The sequence below is a fragment of the Mus musculus genome, chromosome 18 (genome assembly GCF_000001635.26).
Source record: "Mus musculus strain C57BL/6J chromosome 18, GRCm38.p6 C57BL/6J".
In the NCBI taxonomy this organism is placed as follows: domain Eukaryota; kingdom Metazoa; phylum Chordata; class Mammalia; order Rodentia; family Muridae; genus Mus; species Mus musculus.
This window is the reverse complement of record NC_000084.6, coordinates 74,779,212-74,806,207: the sequence shown is the minus strand read 5'-3', so window position 1 is coordinate 74,806,207 and position 26,996 is coordinate 74,779,212. Positions and strand designations below refer to the sequence as shown.

General features: G+C 44.5%; 1 protein-coding gene across 1 annotated transcript; it reads right to left on the bottom strand.

Annotated features, from left to right (window-relative positions):
- Positions 1-26,996, bottom strand: Acaa2 (acetyl-Coenzyme A acyltransferase 2 (mitochondrial 3-oxoacyl-Coenzyme A thiolase)). Its single transcript, NM_177470.3, has 10 exons — positions 26,943-26,996; positions 18,923-19,089; positions 13,729-13,857; positions 12,805-12,921; positions 10,930-11,077; positions 7,721-7,896; positions 7,034-7,163; positions 4,841-4,911; positions 2,053-2,207; positions 1-353 (listed from the first exon to the last, which is right to left on the bottom strand). The coding sequence occupies exons 1-10, from the start codon at positions 26,956-26,958 to the stop codon at positions 269-271; spliced, it is 1,194 nt and encodes a 397-aa protein (NP_803421.1). The 5' UTR covers positions 26,959-26,996; the 3' UTR covers positions 1-268.

Here is a 26,996-nt window from a genome sequence, read left to right as displayed (position 1 = left end):
GGAGTTAAGGCAACATTTATTCAGTTTGTATTACTCCATGGAAGGCATACAGTGGTGACTACTGACAGATACCATTTCTCTTAAGGCCTCCGATGGTTGGTGTTTTTATTCTAACACGTCAGACAGGTATGAAGTAGACAGAACCCAATGCATCTTGCCTCATCAAGGCTTGGTCACATACAATCACTGTCTCAGCAGGGCTGACTCGAAGGTCTCCTGTGTTCCGTGGCCTGGCCCAGTAAGTGTGGGCAGTGTGCTTGTGATGCCTTCAGGCTGTGTTCTGGATGATCAAGGCGATGCCTTGGCCACCTCCAATGCAAGCTGATCCCACTGCGTACTTTCCACCTCGACGCCTAAGAAAGGATAGAAAAGTCGCTACTGGGGCCAATAAAATGGCTCAGCAGGTAAAGGAACTTTCCACCAAGCCTGAAGACTTAAATTCAATCCCTAGAACCCACGTGGTGGAAGAAGAGAAGCATTCTCCTGCAAGCTGTCCTCTGACTTCCACACACATGCTGGGTGGCATGTGCAATTATATGTGTGTGTGTGTATTATATATATACATATATATATATATGTATATATATATATATACACACACATATATATGTGTGTGTATGTGTGTATATATATATATATACACACATATGTATGTGTGTGTGTATGTGTATATATATATATATATATATACATATATATATATGTGTGTGTGTGTGTATATATATATATATATATATAATTGTAACAAAAGCCACCATATAAAAAGAATTAGATTAGTTAAACAGTATTAACATTCATTCTTACTAGCTCATCTTCCAAGTCCCTTCCCCAATCCTTAATTTTGGTTTCCGGCGACAACAGATGAAAGAACTCAGAAAGCAGAATATTCCTACTGGAAAATGAGAAAATCTCAATCTCTCCCTCCCTTCCCGCCCCCCCCCTCTCTCTCACGGGAGACAGGGCACTGGGGACAGAGGACAGGAAACACGCACATGTGCAGAGGAAAAGCAGCCAGGGCAGGAGGTCATTTATCAATGGGGGTGGTGAGATGGGAGGGGGGGAGAGGGGAGGGGGTGGGGAGGGGACACTGTATCACTTTAGAGTAAATGTAACTACTGAAGTTTGTCTGCTGAGGGAGCAGGTAATTAAGAAAGGGATCATGTCCCATTCATGAGAATTAGCTGGCTGCTTCCATTCCCCCCAGCCTTGACCTATGACCTTGAGAATTATCAGAGCATTGTTTTTCATGTCAGTCACTGATTGCCATCCAAGGATTGCTTGGTGACAGAAGCCCTGGTTCACACAGTCCATTTGCTTCCAACTCCTAACAGAACCAAATGCACCCAAGTGTACAAAGCCAAGAGCTTTTCTACCCAAACTGGAGAGTCCCAAACGCCCAGGTCACAGCGAAGTAAAAACCTCAGCTTGCAGAGACTGCCAGTTCGCTCAGGTTTCTTAAACATCTAGGTCTGCATCTTCTTAGAAGTTTGATTTATTACGTAAGTAGCTGCTGCAGACACTGAATGCAGAGCCACAGAAGCGGGGCCTCGCTGTTGGGCACCGCCTGGCACCGGGGTGGCCGATGTGGGTGGCTCCCTCTGAGCACTCAGAGTGCTTGTCCAGTGCAGTGTACACAGCAAACTCAGGAGTTCAGGGCCACCGCAAACGGACCAGCTCACCTGTGACGCCCACTGCAGAGTCTCCTAATCGAAACCCGTGCGGGAATATGAAGAGAAAAAAAACATGGGATCGTGCCGAGAAAACCTAACCTCACGTTAATTTAAAAGAATGCCAAATCTGGGGCCTGGGGAGATGGCTCAGTGATTAAGACCACTGGTTGCTCTTTCTGGAGAACCTGGGTTTAATCCCCAGCACCCACACGGCAGGTTACAACCATCTGGAACTCCAGCCCGAGGAGATCCAATTTCCTCTTCTGCACGGTGCCATGGTACACGTACATACTTGCAGGCAAAACACTCATACTCATGAAATAATAAATATCCCCCCCACCACCAAGTGGCACATTTAAAATCCATGATTTCTAGCGAGTACCTTAACTCATGAACCAGGTGTGCGGTGATTCTGGAGCCAGATCCTCCCAGCGGGTGACCCAGGGCAATGGCGCCTCCACTCACATTGGTTTTGCTGGGGTCAAGATCCAGGGCCTTCTGAACAGACAAGAACTGAGGGGCAAAAGCTTCGTTCACCTTAGAACAGAGAGAGAACCCACAGGATCGTTACCCACAAGCTAGGTTTTAATGGTAAGATCTAGTTGTGTTGACAGCCGTTTCCCATCTCTTCCTATTGAAATTAGCTCATGATGTTATGTGAATTTATCTTCAGTCACTCCATATAAAGATAGTAGATCCTCAGAGGGGTGTGTGTGTGTGTGTGTGTGTGTGTGTGTATAATACCCTCTTTACACTTGAAATTCCATGACAAAGTTCAAGTCATTTTTCAGGTTAAATAAAGTCATAGTTAGTAGGTGCCTATGTGTACACACAGTGAGTACAGCTAAGTGGCTACTATTGTTATCCAGTTTTAGGAGAGCCCATTTTGCAGGAAGACACTGGTAGACAAGGACCCTCGCTACAGCCTAAGGTGCAGGCGTTAACTCAGTACTGTTCACACCAGCAAGTACTGTTCACACCGTTCACATTGCCGGCTGCCCGTGGGAATGGCTGAAATGAGTTCACAGCATCGAGTTTTCACATGGCCTCTGCTCAGGAATCCTAGAAGGAACACTGCAAAGGAGGAGCTGTGACAGCGTGGGGACCAAACCGATCCCATTCTCTTCCCTACCAGGTTTTGTACTCTCCCATGATGGGGTCTGATCCATGTTAGAGCAACACTATTGCTCTGTTTTATATAGTGACTCTCAAGGAGCTGGGATCTTGATTACGCCCTGGAAGCAGACTCCAGAAGCCCAGGAATAGACGGGCTCTGTCCTGATTTTAAGTCCGGGGTTGAGCACAGGCTGCACGGCGCTGCTCTAGCCTCTAGCGCAGTGGCTGAGTGTGAAGTCAGCGACTTCACAGCTTGCTGATTAAAAAATGGTAACTAAGCAGCCCTCTCGAGGCTTAGAACTGAAGGAAACTGAGGAGAAATATTTATCTTTCCTAAAATCTGGTTTCTAGAGCGAGGGGTTATCACAGAGAAAACCAATCATGTGCCCAGTCCTCTATTAATCTGAGATTCCCTTCATTACTTAGCTTCTCAAAGCTACAAGTGTAATTATCTCCAACCAGATATGAAATATGAAACATCTATTGTCTGTCATTAAGAATTTCTTCATTGCCCTCTTGATAATTAGCATTAACTTGGTGTTTTATTTATTTGTTTGTGTTTGTTTCTGAGGTGGTTTCACTGTGTAGACTAGTCTGGCCTGGAACTCAACAGATATCCTCCTGTCTCAGCCTCCTCCCCAGTGCTGACCTTAAGCTGGTTCCCTTCTTTTTTTTTTTCGAGACAGGGTTTCTCTGTATAGCCCTGGCTGTCCTGGAGCTCACTTTGTAGACCAGGCTGGCCTCGAACTCAGAAATCCGCCTGCCTCTGCCTCCCGAGTGCTGGGATTAAAGGCGTGCGCCACCACGCCCGGCTTGGTTCCCTTCTTTTAATTATGCTGAATGCTAAGGTCTTCTGCTATTAGCATTTTAAATGGCACTCTTAGGGCAGGGGTGTAGCTCAGTATAGATAATGTACTTAGCATGCACATGGAGCAAACCTGTGAGTGAACAGTGCATGACCTGACTGTATCCTATGACGTTTTAAGACATTTCAGGACGTTAACAAGAGAAATCAGAGTGCCTGACTCACTCAGAGGTTAGGGAAGTGGGGCTGGGGAGATGGCTCAGTTCACACTGTGCAAGCTTAGGAACCTTAGTTAGTGCTCCACACCCCCTGTAAAAAAGCTGGGGATAAGCATTTATGTAATTCCAGCACTGAGGAGGTAGAGACAGGAGGATCCCCTTAGGTTTGCTGATCAGTTTATCCAAATCGGTGAGCTCTGGATTTAATGAGAGTCCTTGTCTGAAGACAGTGACGGTATACTCACATACATGAAATAAAACTTAAAAAAAAAATATATATTTTAAAAAAAAGCAAGGTAGAAAGTTATAGAGGAAGATGCCCAGCATCAGCCTGTGCCTACCATGCATGCACACAGAGAGACACAGATGTGGAGAGCCTTTGGGGGCTACTTGGCAGGAATCTGACATTGGCCAAGGACAAGGAAATGGGCTTCAGGCAGGAATCTGACATTAGGGAATGACAAGGAAGTAAGTTCAGGCAAGAATCTGATTTTAGGGTGGAACAAAGAAGTAGGCTTCCGGCATGAAGGTGACTTTGGGCTAGGACTGGGAAGTGGGCTCAGATATCCTGATCATCCTGATAAACCCTTACAAAACAGAGATCACTGGGGCGACTGTGAGACTTGGTTTACTGTCTGGCTTGTTCCTTGACTATTTGTTGTCTTGCTTGTTCCTCATTGAACTGCTCACCCTTAATACTTGCATGTAGTTAAAATTGTATAGAAGTGGATTGGGGAAAAATAAACCTGCCTCAGCCTCAGAACTGGCTGGGGTCACGCTGCAATGTTGTCTGTCTTTTTTCTTTTTAAGCCTCACTCCTGTGCTGGAGAATCTGTTGATTGACTGAGTGGGCTTGGTCACACAGATCACAAAAAATGGGCAAAACACTTTAATACAGTGGGAGGACATACCAAACCAGTAGTCAATACATATGTGGGTGAAGACTGTGGAAGACTTAACAGTATTAAAACAGGGAGAGGGTTGCAAGATACCAAGGTGTGCCATGCACGCTATAAAAGAAAAACACTTACGTCTATCAAATCCATGTCCTTAAGACTCAGCCCAGCTTTCTTCAATGCTCCATTGATAGCAGGGACTGGACCTATATAAGGATAAAGTCATTAGATAGACATGTAGGTCATTTTTTTCTCTTTAAGCCAGGTGTGTGGCGCATGACTGTACTCCTAGCTGTCAGGAGGCTGAAGTGCATGGCCCATGATACCAGCCTGTTTATACAGTCAGAGCTTACCTCACAGAACAAAACCCCTTCTGTACTATACAAGGAAGAAATGACCACATAGTAGGAAAGCGGACAAAGGTGAAAAGCTGACCGCAGTTGATTGTGGGTAGGAGACCCGAGTTAGGCAGTCTAGCTGGTTTTCAGACTTTGAGCTGCCAAAGGGGCCATATGCAGGATTTATAGTCATTATAGATTACACTTGGTCTCAAGTAACCAGGCATACCAGGTGTTCGAAGGTGGAAACTATAGCCATTCACTCGGGAGAAGATGTCTGAGGGAAGAACCTGTACTGGCTGGTTTTGTGTCAACTTGACACAGGCTGGAGTTATCACAGAGAAAGGAGCTTCAGTTGGGGAAATGCCTCCCTGAGATCCAGCTGAGAAAATGCCTTACAGCTGGATCTCATGGAGGCATTTCCTTAAGGGAGGCTCCTCTCTCTGTGATAACTCCAGCCTGTGCCAAGTTGACACAAAACCAGCCAGTACACACGGAGTCTTATGTCTACAATGAGCAGTTAATTGGCTTCTTATTCCCTTAAAGGCAGTTAATAGGAAATACTCAATTTCTCAAAACTGGGGTCAGTGATGAAGGTGTTTGCTGCCAAGCCGGACGACTCCATTGGACCTCCAGACTCCGCAGGGTGGAAAGAGAGAGCAGAATTTCAAAAGCTGTCTCCTGACCTTGACATATGTGCAGTGATTTGTGTGTATATCTATTGGTGTTTGTGTGCACACCCACACTTGAGCACAACTGTACATGGGTGCTTGAGCATGTACAAACAGACACACACCGAGTAAATACAAATTTTAAAAATTGCATTTCCTGAAGTTCTTAACGTCTGCGATATTGAGTATAAAGTTCTCTCTCTCTCTCACTGGGGTCTTGCCCTGGCTGGGCTGGAACTTGCCTCCGTTTCCCGAGAGCTGGACTTACGTGTACACCACCATGACCACCATGCTTCCATGTTTTCTGTCCCATTTCTAGTTAATACAAATAAGTAGCCTTGGCCTGAAAGGTGTCAACAGTTCCCACCCCTCCTTTAGGGCCAACCATCTGACGCTTGCCCAGTTCATGCCCACGCCGCAAGAACCAGGGAGCGCTGCCAGCTGAACTGTGCCTTTCTGAGGCAGCCACAGGCTCTGCTCACTCTGGTCTGCAGCCAAACAAGCCCGCCATCTCCTCATCTATCAGGACGTCTTACTGGAGCTGCATGCTGGGAGGACTGCGTGAGAGTCATCAGTGTCTGTGGAGCTGTGACACTGGCTCCTGAGCAGCCTTCTCTAGTCCGCCTCATGACTTCACTATGCGACTCTGTTTCCTTCCTTTCCCGTGGCGCTGGGGACCAAACCTAAGCCTTACACAGGCATTGCAAGGGCTCGGCTACTGAGCTACAACTCCAGTTTTCTCTATTTTCTGTGCTGATTTTTACATTTTATTTTTATAATTTTAAACTATGTATACATATGTGCTCTGTGTGTGTGTGTGTGTGTGTGTGTGTGTGTGAGAGAGAGAGAGAGAGAGAGTGTGTGTGTGTGAGTGTTGTGGATATGTGTATGTGTGCATGTATGAGTGAGTATGTATGTGTGGGTGCATGTGTGTGGGTGTGCATGTATGAGCATGTGTGTATGTGTGTGTGTGTACGTGTGTGTGTCCACAGAAGCCAGGAGAATCAGGAGAGCTGGTATGACAGGCAGTTATGAGCCACCTGATGTGGGCCCTCTGTAAGAGCAGTGTGCACCCGTACCCACAGCAAGGACACTCTAGTCCCTCTGTGTGACTTTTAAATACCTCAGACGGACAGTATGCTTATGACAGTTCACATGGTCTTGCTTTTTTCTGTTGTGTGTAGGACAGTTCTTCATAAAGATGATCTGACAGACTGATCCCCCCAAGGGTCTTGATTTCATTACTTTCCCAGGACTCTGAATGTCTAAACCCCCCTCTCTGCAGTAATACCACACAGCAGTTCTCATGATAAACTTACCAATACCCATGATAGTAGGATCGCATCCGGACACGAAGTAGCCCACGACTCTGGCCAGGGGCGTGAAGTTATGTTTTTTGACAGCATCTTCGCTGGCTATGATGACGGCCCCAGCACCGTCAGACACCCCCTTAGAAACAGAAGCAGGAGATTAGCCAGTAAAGAAGTTAATCAAGGTTGGAGCTAATGGTGAGTTAGCCACAGGGTAGGACAGGGCTGGGCCTGTGCAGAAGAACCACTGGCAAAGTGAGGGATGCCACTGACAGCAGTGGGGGGGGTGGGGGCTTCAGAAATCACTTAAGCATGGGGTAAAACTTCACCAAGGGACCGCAGCAAAGTAAGCAGAGAAGGTGGGTCAGAAAGTTTGACACCAGATATGTGTAGATGTAAAAGGACATCTGGTGACCTGCGTGAGAGAGTGTAGGTATGAAGTATGAAAAATGGCGACATAAGCCAGGAGGATTTCCTTGTCATTGCTCTGAAAGGGTGAAGAAATCAGATTATCAAGGTCCCTAGCTATAACATTTTGTGTTAGTCTATGAAAACTCAAATTAACAAAATGGTAAAAGCTGCCAGTGTTAAGTTAAACAACTAAAGGCTAAGAAGCTTCTAGACACATGTGGAAGAGACTTCACAATCATTTGGAAGACCAGGCTGGGAAGAGTGTGAGCAGACGCAGTAACACACCGAGGCGTTCCCTGCTGTGACTGTCCCGTCTTTCTTGAACACGGACGGGAGCTTCTGCAGTTGCTCCAGGGTGGTTTGGGGTCGAGCGTGCTCGTCCACTTGCATGGTCTGTTTGCCTTTCTTCGTCTTCACCTCAATGGGTGCCATCTCCTCATTGAAGTAGCCAGCCTCGTTAGCTGAAACAGTAAACGCTCATCATCAGAGGGAAGCTCCAAGAAGATACCAGGAGATCATGTTTGCCAACTCCTGATCTGTTCAGGGGTTATTCAGTTCCTTCCTCCTTGGCAAACTGCTTTCTTATTGGAACAATAAATATACCTACCAGAGCTTTTTGAAATTACTATTCAGGGTGTGTATGGGGTGGAGCATGCTGTGTATGGGGGTGGGGAGGTGGGGAGTGTAGGGGGTGGGGGCATGGTGGGTAGGAGTGGGGGCTTGTGTGTTTAGGGGTGGATGGGGGCATGGTGCATGTGTGTCGTGTGTGTGTGTGTGTGTGTGTGTGTGTGTGTGTGTGGTGTCAAGGTCAGAGAACAGCCTCTGGTGCTGGACCACTCTTCCTACATTGCTTAAGGCCAAGTCTGTCTCTGTCTCTCTCTTCTTGTTTGCTTCTTTTTGGGGGTATATCGGTCCAGTTGGCCCCTGAGCTTTTGGGGATTCTCCTGTCTCTGCCCCCCATCTTTCATCGGGAACGTGAGGACTGCAGATGGCTCTGTCACTCCAGCTTCTGTGGGTTTCTTGGGATTTGAACTCAGGTCCTCATGCTTGCCAGCAGACCTTTTAACCCCTGAGCCATATCCTGAGCTCCTACTCTGACTTTATTATTATTAGTTATTATTGTTATCATTTTATAATTATTATTAAATGTCTCCCTTATGAGATGCTAGACTGACAGCTGTCTTAGATATGGCTGTAATAGCATTAAATGCATTCAACTATTTTTTTTTGGGGGGGTGAAAAGGGAAATAGTTAAACCAAGTTGCCTATGCCAACCAATGCTTGATGGCAGAACCAGTGATAACCTGAAGAGATGGTAAGAGGTGTAACTTACATGAGTATATGTGACATTCTCACCTACTGTGGACCTCTAGGATTAGGTTGGATGGGAGTCATCTACCACTTAAACAACAGCGTTGGTCAGGAAAAAAATACTACTTTAGTGTGTGTGTGGTATATGTGTGTGTGTGGATATGTGTGTGTGTGGTGTGTGTGTATGTGTGGTATATGTGTGTGTGTGTGGTATATGTGTGTGTGGTATGTGTGTGTGTGTGTGTGGTGTGTGTGGATATGTGTGTGTGTGGTGTGTGTGTATGTGTGTGTGTGGTATATGTGTGTGTGGTATGTGTGTGTGTGTGTGTGTGTGGTATATGTGTGTGTGTGTGGTATATGTGTGTGTGTGTGTTTGTGTGTATGTGTGTGTGTGGTATATGTGTGTGTGTATACATGCATGTTTGCAGAGACCTGAGGTATCATGTTCTCACTTTCTGCCTTGTCCCCTTAAGAGAGGGTCTCTCTCTCTGAACACGAAGCTTACTGTTTGTTCTGCTTACGCTGGCTAGCCGGCCAGCTCCTAGCAGCCATCTGTCACTTCTTCACGATGCTGGGGTGAGGCCATGCTCAGCTTTTACATGGGTGCTGGGATTCGAACTCAGGTCATTGTGCACGCGTAGCAACATCCTGAGCCACTTGCTAGCCCCCCGCCTGGACTCTGAGATCACTTCTTAGTCAGAAAAAGAAAGTCAAAAAAGCCTCTCCTTCTCTGCCCTTTTGTAGTTTGATGATTCCTATTTGAGAAACAGGAAGGATAACTTTTATTATCTCTATTTTATAGGTGTTCTCTGAATAGCTGAGGTCAGATGCCTTCTCTACGATGGAACTAGAAATCCCAGGCATGACTTGGTGCCCTGTGGACGAGGAGCGTCTTAGAAATAACTGAGAAACTCAGATGAATTGGATGACATCAGCTCCATCCTACTTACTCCTGTGAATGGACCGACATCAAAAACAACCCCAATCCACTGGATTACAATAAGAATAGTTCAATTAGGTTCCTTTTCAGAGGACTACCCCCCCCCCCCCCCCCCCCCCCCCCCGTAGCAGCCGGTCCCCTACCTGTATGATTAGGATACGGACCATGGACAAGGCCACTTATCTACCGGACTACAATGGACTATAGTAGCCTATTGTTTCTGCAATAAGGTAAGTCAGGAAAAATACCAACTATTTTTTTCTTTACTTGAGACAGGGTCTTACTTTGCAGTCCTTGGATTGCCTAGAAATTGCTATGAAATCAAGGCTGGCCTGGAACTCACAGAGTTCTGACTGCCTCTGCCTTCCTAGTGCTGGGATATAAGGCATGCGTTATTGTGCTTGGCTACATTATTTTTGATATGACTTTGCAGTTGGCAAACAAAACAAAACAAAACAATAAATACCACCCAAAAAAGAAACCCCCCCAAACCCTTCCTCCACTGTTGTACTGAGCAGTCCTCTCTGGTGTGGTGAATCAAATGCCTCACTATGGGAAACAGGACCAACTCAGGACAAATCCCCACATTCACATTGGACCAAGTGACGTTCCACTTTTTCTTTCATTAGATTTAGTTATTAACTTATTACCTATGTGTGTATGTGTGCCTATGTGAGTTTCTAGGCGCCAAATGCCCACATGTACCTATGGAAGCCAAAGAGCATGAGATCCATTGGAAACTGAGTTACAGGTGGTGGTGAACCACCTGACATGGGTGAGGGGAAAAACCCGGGGTCCCTCTGCAAGAGCAGGAAGTTCTCTTAATTGCTAAGTGCGCCTCAGCAGCCCTAAATGCCATCTAAAAATATTTAGTTTTTAAAAATTTTATGTGAATATGTTTTCCCTGTATGGATCTGTGGCACATGTATGCTGTGCCCATGGAGGCCAGGAGAGGGGTTGGCTCCTCTGGAACTGGTCATCCATGCAGCAGTGAGCTGCCATGTGGGAACCAAACATGAGTTCTCTGCAAGCGCAGCCAGGGCTCTTAACTACTAACGCATCCCTTCAGCTCTCAACACTCCTGTTAAAAACGGCACTAGCTTATTTCAGAAGAGAAATCCCACATGAAATTTTCAGTAACAGGTAGTTCTGAAACCAAGAGTTTTAAAAACACATTACTATACGACCATTGTGCCCTTCGGGATGTCCCACCCCCCTTGCGTGCTCTTCTTTCTGTACCCACCAGCTTTCCACCTCTGCTGAGACTGCAAGGCGTATCTGTCACAGTCTTCTCTGCTTATGTTGTATTTTGCAGCAAGGTTCTCTGCAGTCATTCCCATGGGCAGCTTAACATGTTGATCCGTTAATCCTGCCCACAAAGTATCTTCCAGCTATAAGGACATCAGACAGTGATGTGTTAAAGCATTATCTTTGGAAGGAGCATGCCATAATTTCTTTAGATTTCTATAACAATCACATTGATTATTTCCAATCGTATTTGATACTTCTAAGTTGGGATAATATTTTATGTAATTCTTATCCTAGAAACTAGACTTATAAGGGATATGATTTAAAGCAATGTCTCTTTAATGAAGCATCAGGAATTGCACTGTCATGCATTCATATGTAAGAATTGGCAGCCAAACTTCGTAAAACATGAAAGTGATGCTTCTGGTATTGATTTTAAATAGACTGGATTGTTAAAAATTGGGTTTTACTTTCCAAAAGTTATGTTTATGCTCTAATATTGCAAAAGGAACTTAAAAATTATGGTTAAATTGCCATGGTTCCATTAGTTGCAGTTTGCAGTTTGATCGCAAGCTCAGGATTCTTAACTCACCCACATATTGGAATTAGGATGATTGCAAGAGGAATAAGAGTTAAAAACAGCTGTGGTCAGTGTGGGCCTGCTGCCCCTTTTACACAAGCTTTATTGGATACAGTGGTAGAAGCAAAATTTAACACCCCAAGATTGGAAAGGAGATCTCAGTGAGAATTTATTTGGTATCAAACAGGTTCCTGATGAACTTTTTCAGGATTTTGTGGATTAAGCTACTAAAAACAGCTGGTGGCTAAAATTCTGGGACACTGAAAATCTAATATTTAAAAAATATCCAATGTCTCACAGATCAAATGTATGTTTTATACCACTCTACACACAGAACTGTAAGTGTACAAGAGAAGAGTGAGGAGTTTACTCCACAATTGCAAGAGACTGCTTTGGCGAGAAGCCCAACACTGGCACTTAGAGAGGGTGTTTCTTCAGCCCCAGTAAGCAAACGGTCATGTGGTCTGGAGGGAAGAGCAGGTGCTCAGCTTTTCCAGCCCTGCCCTTCAGTGACAGGTGCAGCCACACCCAGCTTCGCGTGTGGGTCCTGGGGACTTGGCCTCAGGTCCTTATGCCTGCACAGCACACAATCTTACTCACTGAGTCTCTGGACAATGCAGAGAAACACAGGAGGCCATTAGCCCTTCCCTGTGAGCAGGGCAATGCACTATCCTCCTTTGTCATGGGTGCTGTTCCTATGGATAGCTCTCAGAGGTGGAGAAGCACGTTCTTTTTTTCTGGACAGTTTGATAAAAACAATATAGGCAGACTTGGAACTTTCTGTGATGAAGAAACCTAGTCAAAAGACACCGCCCCAGAAGCTGACCTCCCACAATCCACAGCAAAAGTCTAGTCCTAAGGATCATTCATGAATCTACTTCTCTTCTTCCTCCACTCTCCCCATGGTGTCTTTGAGATGTGAAGTATAATCCTTTGTAGATTCAAACACTAAAACTAATGAGATTTGACATGGCCTGTAAATTTTTTTTTTTTTTTTTGGTTTTTCGAGACAGGGTTTCTCTGTATAGCCCTGGCTGTCCTGGAACTCACTTTGTAGACCAAGCTGGCCTAGAACTCAGAAATCCACCTGCCTCTGCCTCCCGAGTGCTGGGATTAAAGGTGTACGCCACCACGCCCGTCTGGCCTGTAAATTTTAAACCATACAAATCTTGGTGCTATTCCATGAACAAAGCTGGGTTCAAAGTTACTCTTTTCTCCCTTAAAATGATATATTATTAAAACTTTTAATATAAATAGAAGAATTTATATAAGATAGTTAATGGTCCAAACCTTGAGATCTAATCCAAATTTGGTTCCGAAGCGCACATTTCTGACACAGTAGGGGGACTGGCTCATGCTCTCTGTTCCTCCACACAAGACGACCTCAGCATCTTTAGAACAGATTTCCTGTTGAAAACAGACAACAAAATGCCTTCTACTTTATCCAGAGTATGAGTTGAGAAACACAAAGGCTTTATGAATTAGTGGTTATTTAAACAAATATTGTGTCTTAGTTTACAGTAACATAAAAATAAATGTTTAATGTTGTTGAAATGCTGATGTTAAAGAATCTACTTAAAGACACCAGTGGGTAAAGTGAACAGACCTCAGTTGTGTGTGCCAGAGTAACATACCTTACATATTTTTTTTTCTATTTATTAAGACAGAGTCTTATTCTGCAGTTCACCTTGGTCGGGGAGGTGTGGCAAGCTTTCGCCTCAGCCCCCTAAACTCTTGAGTTTATAGGTGCAAGCCATACCCGGCTCTACGGACAATAATGCTTATTTCAATATTAATCTAAAAAACCCACAGAGATACTAATTTCTGGCTTAAACACATAATAAAGGGCACATCAATTTAAAAATCACAAAAATTGGGGAGGAAGTTTTATTAATGGAATCGGTGAACTAGGAGACTCATAAAGGGGTCCATTTCCTTTTCCCAGCTCTTTCTTTCCATCTCTCAGAAAAGATACAAGCAATGAGCTTCTAAGAGGCTGGCACTGTGTTTAAAGTTAATTCTGAGAGAGTAGGGACACCTATTTAAAGTATGTTGTCACATAGACCAATGTGAAAACAGCTCACCCATTACACTATGTCTGTGTTCATTACCTGGAGGCACCAAGGTCAAAAGCTGCAATGCCCTATGGAGGGGCAACAGTCCTCCAAATAACTATGAGCACGCTCAGAGAGTACATAAGAAGGCTGCCCATACCTGACATCCGCTCACGATGGACTGGAAACCAGAGCCACAGAGCCTGTTGAGGGTAAGGGCCCCAGTCTCTGTTGGGACTCCCACTCGCAAACCCACATGCCTCGCCAGGTATGCCGCATCTGAAGAGCTCTGGACAGGAAAAAGAATTTACTTCATAAGAAAGGCAGTAACAATAAAAAAGCGTGGAAATGCTCTTTTTACAGCCAGTCTAGCCAGTGAGACTCAGACTCAAAACATGACGTGGAGGTATGATGTCCTGATGTCAACCTCTGGTCTCAGGCAAACATGCACGCACACACACGTACTCGCACACAAGACACACACTTGGGCAATATAAAATACCTTTTATTACATGAAAGGATCAAATAAATTCAATAAACCATGAAGAACTGCTCCACAGCAGTAAAGTTTTTACAGTGTTCACTACACTGCTCTTTTGTAGAGGTTTGAAATTTTTCTAAATTAAATCTAACAAATTTTGCACATTTATGGGTTAGCGGTTTAAGTGTTGAGTGGAAGGGGAAGGAAATTGTTTGAGCATCAGCCAACTTGGTGACTATTTCATTGTTTAGGGGAAACCATCTTATTTTATCAACCAATGGCATTGAGCAGATTTTAGTCAATGGGTATTCTTTTGTAGTCATTTCTCTTAAAATATCTTATTGTGTGTATTTACCTATTTGCCAATAATGAAGTAGTTTGTTTGAATATGTATGTGAGTGTAATATATGTTCACGTGTGTGCGTGCATGTGTGTGTGTGTGTATTTGCATGTGTAGGTATATATGTGTATGTGCACATGTGTACTCATGCAGGGGCCGGAAGTTGACAAAAGGTATCTTTTGCAATCAATGCCCACCTTATCTACTGTGGTAGCATCTATTTCTTCAGAGCTCACTGATTTGGCTTCTGTAAGTAGCCAGGTTGCCCAGGGGATCCTGCTTCTGCCTCCCAGGAACTGAGCAGGCCACCATGGTCACCTAGCATTCCCATAGGCTCTGGGGATCCAAACTCTGGCAGGCACTTTACCCTCCTGGAACTCACTCTGTAGACCAGGCTGGCCTCGAACTCAGAGATCCACTAGCCTCTGCCTCCCAAGTGCTGGGATTAAAGGTGTGAGCCACTACCGCCCGGTTGAAGAATTTTTACAAAAGAAAAAATACATACTTCCGGCCCCTGCATGAGTACACATGTGCATACATACACTCATACACACACACATGTGCACATACATATACATATTCAAATAAACTAGTTCATTATTGGTGACTAGGTAAATAATCTGAGACACTAGGAAGAACACTGGGCTTCAAGTCCAGACCTGGGCTGAAGTGTGCACACTACGGTTTCCAGGCAGCACGGGCTTTGGTGTGGCCGCACCTGTGTTCAGGTGGGAAGGGTCACCTGCAAAGGGATTCTGCACGCCTTTTATAGGGGCAGGGGCAGAGTAATTTTGATTATTCAAATAGTTAGACTGAGTTCAACTGAATGAAGACTAATTCTTCAGGCCTTAACATATACGTTAATATATTCCTACCTCCTGCTGCTGTTTTCCTGAGAATCACTTTCCTTTTTGTTTTATCTTCTCCATGGGCCCTTACAGACTGACTCTGACGTCAGTTTTAACCCTGAGACACTTAGGACTGTAGAAAAGCTTATTATAAGAGGAAGACACAGAACAAGATGTTTGAAAACTGGCATTCTGAGTGTGACTGTGCTCAACTGCCTTGACAAACTCAGTTATAAAGCAATAGGAAAGAGTTGGGCTTGGTGGTGCATGCCTAAACTCAGGAGGCTGAGGCAGGAGGATTGCAAGTTTAAGGCGAGGCTGGACTACACAGCAAATGTAAGGCCAGCTTGGGTAACTTTGTGAGATTTTGTCTTAATATAAAGAGTGAGAAGCTCTGAGGATGCTCCAGCTCGGTAGTGCAGCACCTGCTTAGCACACAGGAGTCCTGTGTTCCCGCTCTAGTACAAGGAGGAAAAAATACTGATTTTAGGAACAGAAGCTCAAACACAACAAAACCGATACCATTTATCAGTGCTACTGTTTTATCAATGAAGCTGATACTATTTATCACTGATAGCATTCATTACTGATGCTATTTATTAATAAAACTGACACTATTGATCAATGAAGCTGATACTACTTATTGTGAGAGATTCCACCAACACCGGGGCACAGCCGTAGAGTTTTAGAAGGAGTAAATCTTCTTAAAATAAATTCTAGGAAAACCCCAAACCAAATGTATTCTATTTCAACTTTGTCTCCTCTAGCGTCTTCTTTGGTCAGTAGCAAAATCTCCTGTCCCACCACCAAAATAGAATGGAAGATGGCCTAATATATAAGGATTAATTATTGTCTTAGTTAGGGTTTTATTGGTGTGAAGAGACAACATCACCACAGCAACTCTTATAAAGGAAAACACTTCATTGGGGCTGGCTTACAGTTCAGAGGTTTGGCACACAGTCATGGAGGGAAGCATGGTGGCATGTGGGCAAAGCTGGTGCTGGAGAGGCAACTGAGAGCTTTACAGGTGCGTCTGCAGGCAGCAGGAAGAGAAAGCCATGCTGGACAAGGCTTGAGCATCTGACCTCAAAGCCCGCCCCCAATGACACACTTCCTCCAACAGAGCCTCCTACTCCAAGAAGGTCACACCTCCTAAGAGTGCCACTCCTTATGAGCCAAGCATTTAAACACATGAGTCTATGGGAGCCAATCCTAGCCAGACCACCACAGTTAGTAGTTTAGACTCAGCAGGCAAAGTTGAAAATATAAAACGACAGCACTCTTTCTGCATCTGAAGATACACGATGATGACAGACAGAATAGAGGTTTAGTCTCAGCCTCACGCCTTTCTGTGTCCACCACTGTTCTCTTTGATCTGGCAGAGCTCACATCGCAGACATCTGATATGGTTTAACATGACGTGCCTCTGTAAGGCTTGTGTGCCAAAAGCTATTCTCAGAGAGAGTGGAATTCTTAGTAGGTGGGGTCTGGCTGGAGGAAGTGGGTTACTTTTCCACTTCCTCTTCCACTTCCTGGCTCCCATGAGATGAGCAGCTGCCTCTGTTTCTTCCTGAAGCCATAGTCTTGAAAGCAGAAAGCAATGCAGTCAACTTAGCATAGACTGCAATGTTTGAAACTATGGTCCAAAAGAAATCCTTCCACAGCAGAGCGTGGTGGTCTGTGCTTCAATCCCAGCAGAAGAGGCAGAGCTCTGTGAGTCTGAGGACAGCCTATTCTATACAGTGAGTTCCAGGGTAACTAGGGCTATGTTAGAGGGGGCCTGTCTTTAAAACAAATTTTTAAAAAGAAAGAAAGAAAGAAAGAAAGAAAGAGAATAAAAAAGGAAGGAAGGAAGGAAGGAAGGAAGAAAGAAAAAGAAAGAAAGAAAGAAAGAAAGAAAAGAAAAGAAAAGAAAAGAAAAGAAAAGACAGACAGACAGACAGACAGGAAGGAAGGACAAGAGAATCCTTCCACCTCTACATTGTTTTGCTCAGGTATTTGTCTAGATGGTTAAAGCATCTTAGAAAGACACAGAAAGACATAGGCTCACAAGTTGGTGCATGGGCACGCGTGCACGCACCACACACACTCATACACACACACACACACACACACACACACACACACCATCTTTTGTGTTAAATTATAATTTCTTTGATCTACTTTGGATGCCTTACCTATAACAGCTAAACTATTTTTACTATAGTGGTTTAAAAGAAAATGAAGTGGTGCAATTATAAGGGGTGGCCTTGTTGGAGTAGATGTGGTCTTGTTGGAGTAGGTGTGGCCTTGTTAGAGGAAGTGTGTCATTGGGATGGGCTCTGAAGTTTCAAGTGCTCAAGCCAGGCCCACTGTCACCCTCAAGCCAGGCTGCCTGCTAATCTAGATGTAGATCTCTCAGCTGCCTCTCCAGCACCATGTCTGCCTGCATAATACCATGCTTCCTACCTTGACAATAATGGACTAAACCTCTGAATTGTAACCCAGCCCCAATTAAATGTTTTCCTTTATAAAAGATGTTGTGGTCAGGGTGTCTTTTCATATGATGTCTTTAAGACACTAGGCAATCAGTAAATGGCTGTATTTTTTGAAGGAACACACAGCTTTCAACCATTGTCACAGGGATGATCTATTCTATAGACCACACATGCCAAGGTAGAGAGTAAGGAGGTGGCTAATTTTCCACAAGAAAACATGACCAAGCTCCCAGAAGGTGTAGGTGAGCTGTAATTTGGATCTAAAATGTCCCCCAAGGGGTGTCTGTGGAAGTCCTGGCCCCTGACCGATGATACTCCTCAGGGGTGAACCCTTTAGGAAGTAGGGCCCAAGGAGGAAAACATTAATCACTAGGGACCATGCCTTCAGAGAGTAGAGCCCTGGCTCTCAGGCTCCCTTTGCTTCCTGGTACCAAGGTGAGAGGGGCCTTCTCCAGGACACAACCCTTTCAGACGTGTTTTGTGGTCCCTAGCTGAAGACAAGAGAGGCAAGGGACTGTGGACAGAAACCTCTGAAACCAGGACTGAAAGCAGGCCTTTTCTCCTCCAACGCTGACATCTCAGGCATTTTTTTTTTTTTCCTGCAGGGACAGGAAGCCGACTGGTGTACCTCCTTAAGCAACACATAGAGAAAGCTCACTTCTTTCTCCCAAGTGCAGTAAATCTGCTTTTTAAGAAGCATTGAAGTGGGGCCAGGAAGACGCCCGAGAGGTTGAGAGGACATGGTGCTCTGCCTTGCAGAGGACCTGGGTTTGGTTTCCAGCCACCCAAGTGGCTCACAACTGTGTCTAACTCCAGTTCCCAGGAATCTGATGCCCTCTCCTGACCTCCAGGGCCACAAGATACACATGCTGTACACATACATACATAGATACATACATAGATACATACATAGATACATACATACATACATTATACATACATACATACATACATACATACATACAAGAAAACAGACAAACACAAAATAAGAAATAAAATACAAAGCATTGAAATGCATTCCAAGTTGGACAGAACATATGCTGCTCCGAGTTTCCTGCCTTTACTCTTAGAGTCAGAGTCACAAGGTCCCAAATTTCAAAAACTGGAAACTATTACCTAGTTCCTCACGATGACACACACAGTAAGGGAATTATTTTCAGAAAATGACCCAAGAAAGCAATCTACATGAACCCGCCCTCCCCACTCACCTGCATGACATTGCCCACGATGACACTATCGATGGTTTCAGGTGGAACTTTGCCAGCAGACAGAGCAGCCCTGGCAGCAAATTCAGTTAAATCGGTGGCAGAGAAGTCCTTGAGAAGGCCCCCGTAAGCTCCAAAGGGTGTTCGCTTCGCAGCGACGATGAACACACCTAATGTACGGAGGAGAGAATTGCAAGCAGTCACAAGTTAACCAACACCCCTTAATATGTTTTAAGTTATCTCTTCCATAAAATTGCATGGTAAAGGGCAAGTTCCAATTGGATAACTGAAGATATTTTTTTCCGTTCAATAATGCATAGAACTAGTCACACAGGTGGACGCAGAGACAAAGTGTCCTTCGTGCAGGGTCCAAGAGTTACATTGTAAATCTGTTTGTTTCCCTTATACAACATTCTTAATTTGCTTACCATGCTAGTAACATCTGCCAACGGAAATGCCTTTTCTGTGTGCTGATCCAAATAATCTCTGAACTAGAGGGCACGTACCCTAGAAACACCCTGAAAATTGTCTGAGGTTCACGACCCACCTCATAAGAATTCCTTCTGGAACATTCCTGTCAAAAGGCTCTTTCTAACTTTTGCTAGGGAACTTTCAATAAGCAGTAGGCCCATGGACACATACTAAAATGTATGACTATTCTCCATGCTGAGCTGATTTAGATCAACCATCCACCCCAGTTCTATCCAAATGCATCTTAAGAGAGACACACATATGCTTTCTAAAATATACACTGCTGAATGACTCACATATGCCACTGTTTCTGGGGTCACAGGGTGACTCAAAGGACAAGTATCCCAAAACCCACAAATGTAATTTTTGCTATCACTATCTTTTAGTGTATAACAAAATGGGCAGATTTGGTTACCAGTTACACACAAACTCCACCTGCAGTTGGCTAATCTAAGAAATGGTCCAGACTTTCCGATTCTTTCCCCAGGTAAACAGAGAGCATCCTTGCTGGGGTCAAGATTATAGCTCAGTGGTAGAGCGCTTGCTTCACATGTGTGAGGCCCTGTGTTCAATCCTTAGTACGATAAGTAAGCAAGTAAATTGAACTTTCTGCAATATTTCACTGGGTGTTAACTTCTCTTGCTTTGTTCGCACTCTGCATTTCATCCAACTATAAAGAATACAGGATAATTGTGTATTTATTAATATAAGAATATAAATTTGTAGGTTGCTGTTAGCTAAACTGTGTTTTTATGCACATAAATAAATATTCCTTTCTACTATTACAAAAAAACAAAACAAAACAAAACAAAAAAACAGAACCTAATGATTGTACAATTCCAAAGCTACAGTGAGCAGAAAGCACTAGGGCTCTACAGCGTGAAACCTGGATAGTGGTTGTAGCTGATTCCTTGTACTAACTAAAATGTGTACCCCAGCAAGGATGTTTATCTTGGGAAAGAATCATAAAGTCTGGATAGCTTCTTAGATTAGTCAACCGTAGGTTAAGTTTTGTTTGTAAATGGTAACCAAATTATTGCACAGTAAAAGATAATAGCAAAAATGTACAGTCTGGGGTTTGGAAACTTGTCATAAGACACCTACCATGTATAAGGAATTTGACCACTTCCTGGACAACATCTGATTTTCCCACGAACCATGAGATGGAGGCGTATAGCTAACAGACACAGAGGAGCTGGTACCACAGAGGACAAAGCATCGCAGCACAGGCCTGTAATTCCAGGCCTGGGAAAGAAACAGGAGGAACTGAGTTTTAGGCTTAGACTACAGGGTGCGATCACGTGTGTGTGTGTGTGTGTGTGTGTGTGTGTGTGTGTCCCATCATCACTGGCAATGAAGGACAGGAGGCAAGAAAGGAATTATATGAGTTATTAAAATCTTGACCTATAGTTAAGGATATCCAAACATTACACCACTATTGTTGTCTAAGACCAATAATTTATGTGTATGGCCTCTTACACAAAACAGACTAGATTTAGCATAAAAATTTTCAGTATCTATTTACACCTGCTTTGAGAAGCATGCAGTCTAGCAGAGTGTGGGGCAATATGTGTAGCTTTAATATGAGACAGATATTAAAGATATTAGCAGCTCTTTACAGATATAGCATCTAGGCACTTACAGAAGACGACGGTGAATGTCATTGGTATATTAGAAGTGGTTTGTTCTGGTAACTGGGCTACCTTGAGGTACCACAGCTTCCTGAATAATTGCAAATGTCCTGAAAGCCTCCTTAAGCGAACAGTTTCTGACTATTTTTATTATTCATATTTTTGTGTGCACTTAGGTGTTTTTTTTTCAGTGCTCTTGCGTGTAGAGGTCAGAGGTCAACCCCTAGTACTGTTCTGCAGGTAATGTTCAGCTTTTAAAGATAGAGTCTCTCACTTTACCCTGCTGACTCAGCCAGGCTGGCCGGCGAGCCCGATAAGCCTGCTGGTCCTTTCTTCCCCAGCACTGAGATTACAAACACACACCACTAAGCCTGTCGGGTGCCATGCTTGAACTGCAAACACCTTATCAACTGAGCCATCTCATCAGCTTCTCTCTCTCTCTGAATCAGTGTTCTTTACCTCCTAATGCTATCTTCCTAATTTCATCAGCTCTAAGTCTGATTTTGGTTCTAGTATGCTCCCATCTGACCAACCCTCTCACAGATAACAACAAAGAACTGTAGGTGACATCAAGCCACCAGGACAAACTGCTTCCGATGTCCCGGTAATATTCAAGGCCTTCAAAGGCACCTGAATGCTGGCTATGCAAAGAGATGAGTAATTTTTTTTAAATTTATTTTTATTGGATATTTTCTTTATATTTCAAATGTTATCCTCTTTCCCAGTGCCCCCCATCCCCAGAAGCCCCCTATCTCATCCTTCTTCCCCCTGCTTCTATGAGGATGTTCTCCCACCCATCCACCCACTCCCGTCTCCTCACCCTGGCATTCCCCTACACAGGACCAAGGGCCTCTCCTCCCATCTCTACCTGGGGGCAAACATATTCCTCCACATTCCCTTACACTGAGGGCTTCTCAAAGCAGGAGCAAAAACAGACTGAAGACAGTTACAGTAGAGTTAATCTGCTCTGTGTATTAATTATAGGTTAACACTGGCTCCTTCATATAGGGAAAGGCAGTTTGCAGTCTGAGTTCAGCCAAAGTCTCAGCTTGCAGGGAAACCCCATAGTCAACCTCCCCATGGTCAGTATTCTTTAAAGGAGAAATCAGAATCCAGTCTCCGCACTGTTTCATCTGCTGCATCCAAAGTACAATGAAAAACTAGAGCCAGTGAGATGGTTTAGTGGGCAAAGGTGCTGTTGCCAAGACTGACTGCCTGAGTCCGATTCCTGATACCCATGATAAGACCAACTCTGTAGGGGAATCTGAACCTACTATTTGCTAGATAGACACAGTGTCCAGTTGTCCTTGAAATTCCTATCTCTATGCCCACAAGTTAGTGTAGCACTCAGATCTCTTCAGAGGAGTTTCTTTGTGCAGTGGACGGTGGTTAATGCAGAAATTCAAAACTGGCTCAAGTGCAGAGAATGTGTCAGTGGAGAGCACGGCCATAAAACAGGCATCCAGCCCTCCCACAAGGCTCAGGGACCACTGTGGAAGACGTGACTGAAAGTCTGTAGAGCCAGGGGTCGGGAAGGACTGGAGAGAAGCCTTTTGGAGAAGAGGAACCACTGACTTCAGGAACTCTCAGCAGCTGAGAGTGCCTTCCACAAAAACAAGTCAGGCAACATTCTATCGTGAAGGCGGGAAGGGCTCGGGAGCTCCCTCCCGGAGGAGAGAAGCTATTGGCAGCTGATGGCATCTGCAGAAGGGAGAGTCCATTTTCTATAAGGGCGTGTACACTAGCTACTTTTCTGATGTTATAATACCACGAGCACCTTGTGAGAGAGTTTGTTTTGGTTTAAGGTTCTAGAAGGATAAGAGGCCATTGTGCTGGAGATTATGGCAGGCAGCACAGAGTAAACTGCTATAGAGACAAGGCTGTAAGCTTGTTCTCAATCTATGGGCCACAACCCCTTTAGGGTTACATATCAGATATCCTGCATATAAGATACTTACATTCCAAGTCATAACAGTGGCAAGATTGCAGGTATTAAGTAGCAAAAGAAATAATTTTAGGTGCGGGGTCGCCACAACATGAGGGACTATATTAAAGGGTTGCAGCATTGGGAGGGTTGAGCTCTCAAAGCCTGGAGTGATGTACTTCCTTCAGCAAGGCTACACCTCCCACAGTCTCCCTGACTGGAGACCAAGTGTTCAGATATGTGAACCTATGGGGGGCTTTGACCATTCGGATCATCACAGTGTGGGTGCTGGTTGGTAGACCACACTTCAGGCCCTACAGACATTAGTATATTGGCAGCACAAATTAGATTCAGTAATTATTAAACTAAAAGAAAAAAAAAGAGAGGACATAAAATTGGAAGGGGTAAGGGGTGTGAATCTGGGAGGAGCTTGAGGGAAGAGTGGGAGTGAAATTATTCAAATTGTAAGAAATACTTAAAGAATTAATAAAAAATATTTTTTTTGAAGCTGGGCAAAATATCTAACACAGAGTTAATCAAAGAAAACACACAGCTGGTGGACAAGTGCGTGGCCAAGATACTTAGCTCTGGGGTCTAAGCAAATCAAAACAATGAGTTACAATAGCACAAGGCTCCCATAGCTAAACCCCAAATATGGACACCACTGGAGGCCAAGTAGCAACTAGAAGGCATTTGTTGCCAGTGGAAGACAAGATGAAACACTTCAGGAGACAGTCTAGCAACTTCATACAAAAACCCGTCTTAACCACCTGCTCCAGCCATTGTGAGCCTTTGCCTTTCCCCAAGTGATTTGAAAGACCACACACACACATACACACACACACACACACACACACACACACACACACACATACACACACACACACACACACACATACACACACACACACACACACACACACATACACACACACACATACACACACACACACACACACACACACACACACACACACACACACAGAGTTTATTTGCAGTTGCCAAAACATGGCAGCAGCTAAAATGTCCTTCACTATGTGGTAAAGGGTCATATATGCAAAGGGATTTTATTAGGCAATAAAAGAAGGAATCTTTTGTACGGACTGCTAAGTGAAAAGCAGTCAGTCTGAAACACCACATACTGAATGATCTTACTGAAGTATCTGGAAAAGGCAAAGCCACAGAGACAGTAAAGAGATGGGTGCTTGGCACAAGGCTCAGGGGTAAGGGTGAATACATGGGACGTGAGATTTTTAGAGCAAAGAATTACTCTGCACTACTGGCGATATGTGTCGTTTACACATTTGCCAAAACTCAAAGCACTGTGTGTTGAACAAAGTCTGGACACTGATGTAGACTATGGACTTTGGTAAAGAATAATATGTCAATATTAGCCAATCAATCTTAACAAAAAGCCAGGTGGGTGGTACAGGCCTTTAATACCAGCACTCAGGAGGCAGAGGCAGGGGAATCTAAACTGTCTCAGAAAAAAAACAAAAAAACAACCAAACTAACCAACTAAACAAACCAAAACCCAAAACAACAACCCCTGCTCCCAAATGTACCACAAAAAAGTACTTCTTTTACTTTTTAATAATTACTGAGTCCACTTTGTACCGCCAATAAATATACTCGTGGGTGTAGGCTATGTCCTGAAGTGTGGTCAGCCTACGAACAGCCACACTGTGATGATCTGAATAATCAAAGTTCCCCAGAGGTTCCGATATCTAAACACTTGGAGTCAAGTTGGAGCCTGTGGGAGGTGGAGCCTTGCTGGAGGGAGGTCATCACTCAGAAGCAGGCTTTGAGAGCTTACAGCAGTGGCTGTCAACCTTCCCCGTGCTGCGACCCTTTAATTAACAATTAAACATTAACAATCAGGTGAAGTGCCATATGGCAATGTCCTGTGCATCCTGTTCCCTCTTGTAAACTCCAAACTGTTTGTTTTTTTTTTTTTTAAGTCTATTATGATAAGAGTGAGTGGGGAAAAGCAGGAGTGGACTCTTCAGGACCCACAGCAATTATGGTGCACACAGGGTGCAGTGCCCCCCCCCCTCCCCCCCCCCCCGGAAACCAGGCGTGGAGGTGGAGGAGCTGGAGTCACAGGCAGCTGTGAACCACCTGATCAAGGAGCTGGGGCCTAAACTCAAATCCTCTGCAAGAGCAGTACCGGCTCTTAACCACTGAGCTTACTCTCCAACCCCACAACGAGGAAATCTTAAACATCCAGAAAAAAAAAAAAAAAAAGGCCTCTTAAATACCAGAAAGATGGAATGATCACAGATGGCCTTGGCAGAAACAGTGGAGGCTAATTCCATGTTTCTTCATTTGCCACAGTCCAAAAGAATAATCGTGAATTATTAGTAGGGAAATAAATGATATCAGTAAAAAAGAATTATGGGAAAATAAAAACAAACCCACAAACTTCCCATTCACTGATATAACTCACTCCTTCTCGGATGATCCCAGACTAGAAAGGTCCAGTCTAACTATTAGTTCAACTACTTTTTAACTGTATTCAGCTACTTTTTAAAAATTCTGTGCGGTGTGGAGACACAAAGAAGAGACCTTACAGGTTTCTTTCATAAATCATTTCAACAGCATGCAGATATACAGATATTTAAAGGTCTAAAAAAACCCTTTACTATTCTAAATTCTTCTTCGAATTCAGATGCTAAAAACTCCTTTTAAAAAACCAAAAGCAACAAACAAAAAATCCCTTATGGCAGGAAAGGGACATTGATCCAAAGAGCAGGGAGTCGGGTTTTCTGAGATTTTGGCAGGTTGTACTTTGGACCGGACCACACAGGAAACACCACCATGGGAGGAAAACGTGAACACGGAGACTATCGACTTCCATGAGAACTTTGCTACATAAGTCCTGCTTTTTGGAAGCAATTACCAACAACAAGGAAAATTCATCCATTTGTTTCCACATTAAGTTCAGCGCCCCCCGGTGGCTTGTCTGCAGGGGCCTGAACGTTCCTAACCAGTCCTTGTCTGGCACGTCCCCTTACGTGATAGAGGTATCAAAACCTTACCTAAAACGAATGCTCCTTAATGCTCCATCCAAACCTGTTCTTCCCGTTTGGCCCCCAAGTGGTATCACCCATCGTAAAGAAGTTTCATAAGACCGAACTTCTTGTCATGTGACATTTCTTTTACATTTACCCACCACGGTCAGTCTGTCTACATCTTACTGTCAAAGTTTGGGCCTGTGTTCCGTTATCTTAAAGGCAGCGGCGGGGCCGAAAGGAAATCAAGACAGAGTAGAGAACAGACGGTGCGTGCGTTTGAAATACTTAAGACCGTCTTCCCTCGAGTTTCTGAGAACTCCTGCACAGCGTCCACTTGGTCTCTGCAACACCAAAACGGTTCTTAGGGAAATTTCCTGTCTCTGGGGTTTGTTTTGTGCTCTTTCCTCCTCATGTCAACAGACACTCGTGTGTTCTAGCTAAAATTCCATTTCCTGTGATGCACTGAGAGCCTGCATGCACTTGCCTGCAGTCCCTCAAAGTAAAGGAATGGAAGAGAAAAGGAAGCAAGGCAGTTTCAAACAGACTACTACCGATTGTTTGGAGGAACCAGGGCACCCTAGTGGAAATTCAATAGAGCCTCTTGGGGAATATTTTCTTCCCCGCACTCGCGTGTGGCTGAGACCAAGCCTCTGGCTTCGGTGCACACCAGCTCTGCTCCAGACCACTTCGGGTTTCTGGCACCGACCTTGGTTTCCTGCAGAGTTGAGTAAGAATTCACTACCACGACAGTGACCTCCAAAGGTCAGGAGCCTAGCCAGTCCTGGTCTTCAGTCTCTGCGTTAGAAACTGCACAGAAATCGTGGTCGCCCGTGCCTTCCACGGTGTTCCTCCTTAATGCAAACAGTGTCCACCCCGATCCCAGCCCTGGGAGAGGAACGACCTGCACCGACACCTCTGCTTGCTCGCAGAGCCCAGATACCGAAGCACGACCGGGGGAGCACCAAGGGCGCTGGGCTCACCTCGTAGCAGGGCCATGGCGAAGCTCAGCTATTCCGCGGGGCTCTCTCAGCAAC